General features: G+C 38.5%; 1 protein-coding gene across 1 annotated transcript; it reads right to left on the bottom strand.

Moving 5' to 3' along the window:
* Positions 1–773: 773 nt before the first annotated feature.
* Positions 774–9,562, bottom strand: LOC119916244 (cerebellar degeneration-related protein 2-like). The gene is made up of 6 exons (XM_038736185.1): positions 9,342–9,562; positions 8,457–8,569; positions 6,464–6,612; positions 6,222–6,374; positions 4,049–4,268; positions 774–3,420 (listed from the first exon to the last, which is right to left on the bottom strand). The coding sequence occupies exons 1-6, from the start codon at positions 9,421–9,423 to the stop codon at positions 2,809–2,811; spliced, it is 1,329 nt and encodes a 442-aa protein (XP_038592113.1). The 5' UTR covers positions 9,424–9,562; the 3' UTR covers positions 774–2,808.
* Positions 9,563–11,882: the final 2,320 nt, after the last annotated feature.

The following is an 11,882-nucleotide window of genomic DNA, read 5'->3' as shown; positions in this document are numbered from 1 at the left end:
ATAATAATTTGGTGCTCATTGTGCCAAAATTGTGTAAAATGAACTAAACGACTGAATGGTGGAGAATCTAACTTGTGTATGATGTGCCCATTTTGACAAAAGTTTAAACATTTATATATACGTGTGATCTAAGCAGCTTAGAATTAGCTCAAGAGGGCGACCCGGCTTTAAGAGGTTTTATACATCCAAAGAACGTCTATAAAAACCAGACCAGGCGTCTAATTCAGACCTGTGCTTATTTGTCAGAACATGTAGCCACACCAGGCCATTGAAAGGGACAGGCATCTAATTGGGACTACCCTTTTAATTCAAGTTTTATGGTAATTCTGATGTGATCTGATTCTCATTAATTAGACGATAATCTGGCTTTTACCAAATCTGATTTTGGCCTCTTTGAAATCCAAAGGAGATGTGGCTATTTTAGCACAAACCTCTAATATCCTGTTAAAAATGACTTAAATCAGACTTACTGATTCATACCATCCTCCTCGAAATGACTGTTTATGTTAAACTGCCACAACAACTTAGGGATGTTACATCTGTAATTTTAACTGTTATTTTCAGGCTGAGTTGAGTTTAAAGTCTACCAGAGTCTGGATGGCTGACATCAAAGCAGTCTTATTACATCAGCAAACAAAATCTTTTATAATACAATAAAGAGTATCACTGATTTATGATGTCCACGTTTAACTGTGACACTGTCTCTATAAATAAGATGTAATAATATTCTACAAAGGACTGACTCAGCAAAAAAAAGACACAAACCTGCCAACTCAGCTTGCTTCATGTTTTATGGCTCAGAGCAACAACATAAACCATGAGGTCCAATCATGAAACAGGTAAAAACACATCGAACATACATATATTCTGCAGATTACTCAGGTCTGGTAGCATATCACACACTACATGTGACAGAAATGTAAAGTGTCAGGAGAGAAAGTGCATCTAAACGGGATTTCATAGACATTTACAAACTACAGTATGTGCACAGTCTTAAGCTTAACAAGGACACATGAACGTCAGGCAGCAAAAGCAACAGAGCTGCAGCTGAGAAAAGCTTCTAATCATACATGGCTTTATGAGGCTAATATATCAGGAGGCTGTTAAATTATCAAGTACATAGAGAGATTGGGTAAACCTCAGAATTTCCCTTTAATATAACATTCACTCACGGTCAACTAACCTATCATACAACAATCAAGTATAGGTGTTTTTTGAGAAATAAATGTTACAATTACAAAAATCTAGCACCTTGAATCATCAGCGTAATTCTTCTAATAACAATAATAAATTCCTTCACATCAGATACCATGTCGGTTGTTCTTGCATCTTCTAGGCGCAGGCGAAAATCTCACCAAGAAAGGTACTGTTTTATATATGTATGCAAAGAAAGAAATTATTAAAAAGTTCACATTAGATCACAGGTAAACAAAACAAACAGCAGATACAGCAATAACATTTTATTTTATGGTTCTGTAATTTCCTAATAATTTTCAATAAAGTTTCCTGGAAATAGCTGTTAAATTTGGGACTAAGTAAAGGGAAACTAGATACAACTTATGCAAAAGTTATTAAGTTTAGAAGCACTTGGTTTATAGAGGAACTGAAGTGTGAAAAGGTTCACTCAGTGATGAACCTAAAGACAATCATGAACTGAATCTGCGGCTTTACCGAGTGGCAAAAAGTATTACTGTCATTATTATGTTATTGCAGGTTTGGAATAAAGAAACTCAATTCTACATTTATGTTGAATTATCATAAATATATACAATTGAACTTAGATCCAGTTTTACTGACTATGAATTTTTAGGTTACACAAGCAACGAGAGTGGAAACAATTGGTTAATTTAGGTGATTAGCTGATCAACAAAATAAATCTGGATATTCGATTAATCATTTAAGAAATGTTTTTGTCTTAAAATGCTAAAAAAGCTTTCAAATGTGACATTTTGCTGGTTTTTCTTCATCTTCTTTGATAGTAAATTAAATGTATGTTTGGGTTTTGTTGCTTGGACAAAACAAGATGTTGGAAGAGGTTGCTTGAAATCTCGGAAGTTGTGCTTTTTTTGTACTAAACGATTAAAAGAAAACTGATTAATCGGTAATGGAAAATATCCTTAGTTGCAGTCCTAAACAGAGGAACTTACTTGAAAGACAAATTTACTTGGAAACTTTTTTCCCATATATATTAAATTGTTAAATAATTGTATACAATTTAGACAAATTTCCCCATGTTCAGCTGACCCGCTCTGCACTGACTAAAAGATATTTTAAGCTATTATTTTGATAGTGTTTAATTGGAAGTGTAGTTACTGAACACATTCCCCGTTTTCTCTAAAATCAGTACCAAGTCTATGTCTGCGTCTTTACCAGGAACCTTTCTGTGAATTTACATTAAACTGTCAATTTCTTTCTAGGAAATTATGGGAGCCCTAAAATAAAGTGTTACCGATACAGCTTACGAAAAGAATACCCAGAAATGATTTCCTCGGGAGCTTGTTTGTGAGCAGGGCTGTGCAAAGTGAGGTAGAGTGATTGTACAGTAGAGACGGCAGAGTTAGGCACTGGTGTTTCTGTGCAAAGTGAGCCACATCTGAGACATGAGCTGGTGGTGTTAGGCCTTCTTGTTCCTGCATCACTCTAATCTCTTAACCGATCACCATTTCTGGGGCAAATAACATACAGTGATGTGTGGAGTTAGTTAGCTTCGTGTGCTGCTGTAGAAGTCTTTCCAAAGAGTCGCTTTGCAACTGAAAGACAATACTTCATCTTGTAGCAGATCTTTTTGTTTCTTGTCTTTGGAAGCAACTAAAGCAAAACAGGCAGCGCTTCACCAGCTGAGGGTCTCCCTCTGTTTTGAATCAGGTCTTCTTTGGTTTTCTGAATGCGGGAGAAAATTTCCCTAAAAAGTTCCTTGTACTCTGGCTGGTGAAAGTCGTCCTCAAAGTCCTCCATGTCTGTGAGAGCAGGACAAGCGGCAGCGAGGGATGCCGCCTGGACCGACTTGTGGTCCTGCCCATCCTGCTCCTCCTCCTGAAGCCCCAGATGGCAGCGCTGCAGCAGCTCGTCGTACTTCACTTGCAAGGCACTGTACTGGGCGTCGACCTCGTTGAGCAGCGAGATCCCGCGATATTTCACCACCTCGGCTCGACGCACACAGGAGCACTCATGGTCATAGATGCTGTCGGGAGAGTCGGGCAACTGCGTTGCCTTCATAAGCCGCTCACTGTCCCAGCGCTTCAGGACCCAGGGGCTTCTGGCTGCAGCTGCGTCCCCTTCACTCTCCTCCTCCGGGTTGAGGAACATGGAGTTAGGCAGCAGGCTGTGGATGTTGTCCGGCCTGGTGGATCTTGGGGAGGACTCGGATTTCCAGAGCTGACGAAGCTCCTCAGCCTCCCGCTCCAGCTCAGCCACTCTGGCCTGAAGCAGAGAAAGGACCAAGAGTGAGTCAGTGATGCTTTGTGTGATTAAAAGTATCCTTGTGCTGCCATTGCTGTTTTACTTCATTTTATTTGTTTTCAATTATGTTTCCATTTCTTTTAAATATTGTTTTACTTTCAGAAAGCCTTACACAGGACCATGTAATTGTCAAATGCAAACCATGCATTTTTGAGTTTATCAACGTGATTTTAAAGGTTTTCATGAACCAAGTATTTTCTTATTCTTAAGAGGAACAGTTAAAGGTTATTACAACTTGGATCTTATTTTTGCACAATTTCTTTCAGTTCTAATAGGTATTCAAAGCTATTGCTGAGATCTGAAACTGTAGCAACATCACTACAACAAAATCCAGGGCAACACCTCTTTCCACTGATAGGAATATAGCCAAAACTACTGTATGAAAATAAGATCAAAGCGGTATTAATATACATTTTTTGTCATTATCTCTATTCATTTCATATTTGGGAAGGCTGGGACCAAAATTCAAGAACTCCAGAAGGACAAAAAAAAAAAAAAAAAATAATCACACATTGCGTACTTACCTTGTTGTTTGTGTATGTGTGCTGTGCAAAGAAACACACAGGTGAGAGATATCCGTCAGACATACCTGGCACTGCTCCATCCCGGCCAGCTGCTGCTCCAGCGCTGCATTTTCACCGGCGAGCAGCTCGGCCTCTCGCTCCGACTGTTCCCTCCGAGCGCGCTCCCCGGCAAACTGAGTCTGGAGGGTGCGGAGGGACTGTCGTAGTGACGCCTGCTCCTCCTCATGCCACGACATGGTGGAGCACTCAAGGCCGTCTGAGGGTTTGTCGGCGTCATAGTTGAACCTGCACACAGACATTTTTTGTTGTCCTTAATTTCAGATTTTTCAATATAATGAATTACTGTACCTCACTGCTCTAAAGGCCTTTAACACTATATATCTGTAATAGTAACAGTGACAAGTTGTGGTTTTACAGGTGTTATGGGGGGGACTATTTATTGGCCATGTCATTAGTTTTACAGGTATTGGTCATAAACCAAAGCATTGGACAAAATAAAATGTTGGCCTGATGATGGCGTCAGCATCAGGTCAGGGCAACATGAATGTCTGTTCAAAATATTCAAAGACTGTTGAGATATTTCGAAGACTGACAGACCGACATAACCGGCGATAGAGCCACTCCGTTAAAGTTTGAAGCCAACATGGACAAAAAAGGTGCTCAGAATAATTAACGGTTTATCTACAGTTCTGAGGAAACTTCCTGTGTTGATCAAAATCTCCAGAGCAGGCGACAAGTGTACCTTGAGTGGAGAGTGTTTTGTCTCTATATTACCTTTATCATACCACGCACGCTGATAATTTGTCTTTTCTTTTACAACTGACTTTAACATTTTATCTATCACTTGATAACAAGGCAAAATAAAGTGAAAGGTGACCGGAAATGCACAGCGGAGAGAGATGATAACGACATGTACCAAAGGTCCTAAGCCAGGTTCAAACTCACAACATCATAGAGACATAATGTGAACTTTAAATAGACAGAACAAAAACTACTTTTTGGTAAATGTCTCGTAAATGGCATTGAGTATTTATATGAAGGTGTGTAGTTTATCTCTCTTTTTTTGCCTATACATACCCCATACCCCCCTGTATCTGTTTCTCTCAGATATCTGTGTATTTATTTATGTACAGTACTTTTTTGCTAGAATAAGCCAAACCAATACACAGATGATAACAGATCTAACTACAGAAAAAAGAAAAAGGGTGATGTGAGGAAATCAGAAACAGCAGATAGGTCAAGAAAAGCACACTAAGCAAGAAATCAAGACCTTATCAGTAGAACCAAGTAGATTAGAAATCAGCTAAAGAATCAGTCACAGCCTCAGAGAGATATTGAGACGTGTTCATGCTCCTCTAGCTCAGACTTTGACCTCCTTCCTTCCAAACTCATCCACCAACACAGAGTTCAGTTCAGATCCGTTTCTGTTGTGTTTATCAATGAGATTTCCATCCATCTGACCGGGATGTTTTTAAGGGAGCAGTCCTAACAAGATCACACACACAAGACTAAACTCAGGCAGTGAATGAACCTGTAACACCACAGGACAGTCCAGGCCAAGAGGAAGTGACCACAGTATTACACATTCAGACTAAGACTGCGGTGAGGTAGACATGGCAAACTGCCAGCTAGCAGGATTAGCACGCAGAGGGGAGGGCTAAAGCCAGGAGGGCTCAGTGGAGGATTTGCTGCTTCACTTATTGAAGCTTACAAAGAGCTTCTGGATCAGTGACAATGCAATTAAGATTTTTTAACCAGGTAGGTTAAGGAAGCCTTTTTTCGGCTCCTCTCAGCTCTCATCCCATCAAAATACATCAACAAGAGACAGCTGAGGTGAATATTCAATTGAATTGGTGAATAACTTCCTGCCACAATCACCAGGATGTATGAAACATTACTAGTTATGTTGGTTGTTAGCTGTGGGAGTCAGACCATTAATTAGCAGTTATTTTAATGTAAACCTAAGTGGGTAGTGCTCATCCTGAAGACGTTTTTCAGTGTGAAGTCATTTGATTTCTTTGTTGTTGTTGACCCTGCTGTCAGTATCATTAATGGCACAGAACCCTCTTTCATGCTTAGATGAGGTGGGAAGTTGTTTTCTGCTTGCTGTACAAAGCTTTTCCTGCCGGTATCTTTATTAAAGTAAATTCATGAATATGATTGATGCATGAAAATAACCAAGCTCTCCCTGGCTCCCCTGCAGTTTGCACCCTGCGTATAGTATTCGAGTATCCTCACCTGAGTGTGTTTTGCAGCTCTTTCAGACAGGACACACTCTGAGCGCTGCGAGGGGGCCACTTCTGAGGCTGAGATGGACTCAACTTCATCTCTTCCACCTGATGTTGCAGCTCCTCCACCTGCGTCTGCAGCTGCTCCACTGTTTCTGTCAGCCTGCGCGGATAAACCACACAGCCCTGTTAGGCTGCTGATGAGGGATACTTTAATCCAAAAGACAGACAATCCACATCCCAAAGTCTTACCCCTGGATCTTCTGCTGGGCCGTCCTGTGGTCCACAACCAGTTTGTGATTGCTCTGCTCCAGCTCTCGGGCCGACATGTCTAGCTGTTCGTACACTTTAGCATGCTGGTCATTGACCTGCCTGAGAAGATCCACTTGCTTCGTCAGATACTAGAGGTGAGACAAAGGAAGTGTTGATACCAGAGTGAGGAAGGTTTGTTGTACATCAGCTGCTGCGATGGCTATAATAATGAGACATCCAGTATTAATTATTATTATTAGCTAGACTGACACAATGCATCACACTATAATTAAATACAAATTAAACTTTATTTATATAAAACACATTCATTTAAAATTATGCTTCACAAAAGATGACAATCACATAAAAAGACACACCCAAGAAACTGGAACATTATAAACATAAAGGATTTTTTAAAAAGAGACAAAAGGAGTATAGAAATTAACTGTAAACAAATGACGGTTAAAAGGTAAAAGTTTTCTTAGGAGTTTGACTTTCTTTTAAAAGTTGTCATATGATGACCACAACAAAAGGAAATCATGTCTTCAACCTCCTTTCCTGGATTAATCTGAATGGCTAAATGTAATGTTTTACTACAAAACATGAAATATGTGGACAATATATACAAATCAATAAGTAGGTCAAACTACCAGCAGAGTCAGTAGTTTCCAATGATTAAAATTGTGGTCTTAAGAGAACCAAACCCCTATTATTATATTATTAGTAGTAGTAGAAGCAGAAGTAATGAACTAGCTGTTTTAGCTGGTAATTAAATGTTTTTCGTCCAGTAGAACAGCAAAGAAATACAGAAAAGTGCAACCTCGGAGACATGTAAGAGACAATCTAATGGGGTTTTTTTGTTTCCCAGTAACACCTAAATATGTCTAAAAGCCCAATCAGTGGCTCCTTTAAGTAACAATTTCTTTTAAGAACAAGTTATCTAATCAGCTGCTGAAGCCAGGACACTTTTAAACTTTTGTCGTCTAATCTGCCTGCTGGAAAAAACCCAGAAACAACACTGAACGTCAACCTCACAGTGACAACAGACCTGCTGTAAGCAGCTACACTGGGCAATAACAGTCACAAGTCAATGAATAACTTGGTTGTACAGTATGTCAATGTTTAACAGGTTAGTTCTCTTTTTTAATATTATTTTCATGGCATTTCTGCCTCGTTAGATACCTTTCATTTCGTTACAGAGCTCGCAAAAGTATATACACCACTAATGTAATTGTTATTTTATTATTTTATATATTTTCATTATCTGCCAAATAACAAACTATGATTAAATTGGTTATCATGCTTTCCATAATAATGTTACTGCACCGCCCAAAAGCCACATATAGACATATAGAGACCTGATACCTTTACTGCCATTATTTTACTATTTCCTCTGTCAACAATTAGCCTTTAAAGTCAATGAATAATGTTTTTATTAAGAAATTTTTACTACAAGGATCTCTGTATTTTAATTGTCTTTGACTGATGATCAGTTTTGAGTCTGTTTATATATATATATACATATATATATACACACACACACATATATATGTCAGTAGTTTAACCCAAATATGCAGAGGAGTTGGTGGACTTTTTTTTAGCCCTGAGTAGTGTCTGCAGGTCGTCCTCACAGGCTGCACACAACCAAAACAACCTCCAACAAGCAGGTAGGGCAGCTTGTATGATGCCTGAGAGTCCAAAAAGTCACTCACTAATGCTTGTAAGCTGAAATGCTGCAAGAGTCTCAGGGATTTTGGTGGTTGAACAGTAAGAAGACACTGTTTTAGGTATTTTGGTGAATGAATAAAACTGTAAGAGTGATTGGGTCTCTGAACAGCAGCATATTCATGAACACAGCAGGTACTTCACTGACAGTTGGACCACTTTTCCCAAGCCAGACTTTACAGCACATCCTAGTCTAACAGAGGCTCTGTTCAGGCCAATAGTGAATTATAAAGACATAAAGTGTGCCGGTTGACAGAAAGCTCTGTACCTCAATCTCCTGGAGTTGTTCCCTGTTGGTGGAGTACATCTGCTGCAGCCCTTGCTCCAGCTCCCTGTTTCGCTCCAGAAGAGTCTTACCAAGCTCGGCTGCCAGCTGCAGGTCTGCAGGGGAGATGGAGAGAGGAACCACCACTGCTTCAGCACTCATAGTGTTAGGCTCACTGATGAACACATGGGGACCTTACAAGCAGCTTTGAGAGGTTTTGTGGCGGTTGGCAGGAGTCCAGTAACCCACTTTTAATAAATTCGTGCCACAGGGTTAAATCCACCTTTACAAACTGAATATACATGATCTTTCATTGAGGAATAATGATATAAAAATAGTCTACTGCCGGTTATTTCTATTAATTTACCTGACTCCTATTATTTGCTCCATCAATAAATCACAAAACAAATAGTAAAGATGACACAACTGGGATGAAAGGATGAAACATTAGAAGGAAAACCCAGCTTGAGTGTAAAGGTATGCATTAAGACATAACGGACGAAAGGAAGTCAAAGCCACTTCTTCATTTCAGACAGAGCTTTTTTGTTTTTTTTCACTTTGCCGCATATGTGAGTGTCCTGCTGACTCTTGCCTTTCCCTGCAGCCTGTCAAGGTGCTTCATCTAAAACGGCTTGTAGACCCAATAAAACATCCTGACTGAAAAGAAAATATATTACAGGGTCAGAAAATCACACAGAAATTCCTACTTAATTGGACCTTTGCACCTGCAGGTCTTAATTGTGAATTTGTAATGTAATACATTTATTAAATGTCCTATATTTCCCCATGTTACAGCTGAAATCTCCTTATTTTTACTATAAAAAAGATCAATATGGTCCTTCATTTTAAGGCTTCAGAGACAAAGAGCGAAAGGAAATTGAATTGTACCATGTTCAAGGTCTCGCTTGTCGTACCACGGTTCCTCCTCCTTGATCTCAAATTCTTCCTCTACAGTCATGTCTGTCAACATCTTCACGGTTAAAATCAGTCACACAGTTAGAAGAGTATTCCGGGTTTTAAACATGACAAAGACCGAGTTCAGTGAACGGTGATAAACGGTTCAGTCTGCACGCCTGCAGCCGGCACCGGTGTGCGCTCATCTCCGGACAGACAGCTCACTGCTGCGTTTGAAACGTGTTTCCGGTTTGCAAATTCAAAATAAAATCCGCCTTGGTGAGCAGGCAGCTTTTCCTGGACAGCTCATAAAGACCCATTTACTGAGGAAAATTAACTTGTGAAGTAATGTTGTGAATACTTGGATGTAAATGCTTGAAAATAAATGCATTTCAGTGTGATTGCAGGCCTCGACTATTTTAAACACCCAATCAGTAGCCTACTTTTGAACCATAGAAATTCTAGTCACATATATAAGAGCTTGAAGGGGAAAAATAAGCACCATGTAAAATTAAAATTAAATTTTGGTCATTCAGATAGAACAAAATTATAATTTTCATTCATGCAACTATACAAGCAATTTAAATGAAAACACTACTGGAAATAAACTTAAATAAAATATATAGGCCATGTTTCTCAGCATGGTAACAAAATGTTGGTAATATTATTTATTTATACATATTCATTTCTTTTTATAGCACTTTTTAAGTGAGGGGCACAGTGTTTTCCCCCGTGAACTGAGGCGTAATGTTGCATATAGGTATGATGTAGCCCACACACCTCTGAACAGGTGGATTTACCAAACCTTACCATAGACTATTGTAACATGACCACAGTATTTCATTAAGGTATAGTAACATAACATTTCTGTCCCACGAAATTGCCCTGAAAAGGATGGACACATAGACTGTATATAAAGGTGATGTCACATTTCTGATGTAGTTCACAGGTCAAAGTTCACCTTTGTTCACCTTTGACCATGAGGGTGTGCTCGGTCGCCATGTGCGCTGATGCAGAGGAAATGGAGGTCAAATTTTGGTCTGTATTCATTTATGTGACAGCACGTTTAGTCACAACCACAACTATAACTAAAAATATGAACACATTACAGCAACGACAGTTATGAGGAAGAAGAAGGAGCATCTCCAAAAAGAGACAAAGAGGGGAATTGATGAAAGCAGTAGCGTGTTCAGGTTCTGAAAGCACCAACACTGCTATATACACTTTATATGCCAACACTGTGTAGATATAACAAATAATAGTCTTTATTTGTGCATTTCTGCATCTAGGCTAACACAAAGCTTTGAAAGAACATAATCTTTAACTTAACATAGTTTATATAACAATCATGGTTTCCATTTCTGATACATTTCCTTCAGTCCTATATTTTTGCATCATAATCCAAAGGAAAACATTACAATATTTTATTAACAAATAGGCTGTAGTTTTACGCAACATATAATCCAACGACTCCAATATTTAGAATTTTTGTTGCTCTCACAAAGGTGATTTTTATGCTTTTATTTCGAAGATTAGCGCGCGTAGTTTCCGGTGTCGACCTGTCTCTTTCACCATCAGTTCACTTCACCTGCTCCTCTGATTTGGTTCCTCCCTTGGAAACCGCAGCGCACAGAATCCGCGTGACCACAAGGGGGCGCTGCAGCAACATCACGCTTGTACTGAGATCATTTATAAAAAGATGATTAATATGGTTAATGATATAACGAAATATCCTAAAAACTTACAGATGTCACAAAACTTTAAAATACAATAGTAGTACACATTAAATCTGTTTTCTGTATGGTTGATGATTAGTGATACTTGGTGGTAAGAAATACTACATCTGATACTCCTAAGTAGGCTATTCATCTTTTTTTTTAAAAACTACAGTTCACAAGTCAGTTCCACTTCCAGATATTTACTTTAGATAATAAGTTGCTAACCATAATTAATGTAACAAAGTACATTTATTCGAGTACTTGAGAATTCTTAATCTACCAATAATTTTATTTTATTATAGGTTTTAGTCAAACATTCATTTTTAATTACTGTGTTGTAGTTCCTATGATTTTTTTCTTTTTTGAATGTTCAAACAGGCATTTGTAGAATGCATTAGCTGAACACAGCTGAGAACTTGAGTGCCACCTACTGAAAAACACTAATAATTTACCGTAAATTAGGAAGTAATGCAATCAAAATGAATAAATAAAATAATAATGACAATGATAAAATAAATGAAATGAAATGTAATTAAAATGTTGCCAGCTAAATCAAACTGTTTATAAGGTGTTCAATCTTTTTGTCCTGCAAAGAAATTCCAAAAACAGTGACTATATTGGAAAGTTGAGATTTTGTTTTTTGAGCACAGCCAGCAGGGGCAGATTGCAGAAAAAATAGAGTGATGATGATTCAATATCAGCCTTACAAAATGTGCAAATATAACATTCAAAATTTAAACTCTTGGTGAAGGAAGTCATCACATGGAAATATTTTGTTAATTCATTGAAATGCAGTTGTTTCATGGGGTGGTGATGG

This window comes from Micropterus salmoides, unplaced genomic scaffold (assembly GCF_014851395.1).
Source record: "Micropterus salmoides isolate LMB-PRFRI ecotype aquatic unplaced genomic scaffold, ASM1485139v1 Ms_hic_scaffold_21, whole genome shotgun sequence".
Lineage (NCBI taxonomy): Eukaryota > Metazoa > Chordata > Actinopteri > Centrarchiformes > Centrarchidae > Micropterus > Micropterus salmoides.
Note: the sequence above shows the minus strand (reverse complement) of the source record. Positions and strands in the feature narration are given on the sequence as shown.

Coding starts and splice junctions, on each gene's coding strand:
- LOC119916244 (XM_038736185.1), bottom strand. CDS start 9,423: ATGTTGACAGACATGACTGTAGAGGAAGAATTTGAGATCAAGGAGGAG. Junction 6,375..6,463: donor GCCCAGCAGAAGATCCAGGG/GTAAGACTTTGG, acceptor TTATCCGCGCAG/GCTGACAGAAACAGTGGAGC. Junction 4,269..6,221: donor GAGCTGCAAAACACACTCAG/GTGAGGATACTC, acceptor GTCTGTGTGCAG/GTTCAACTATGACGCCGACA.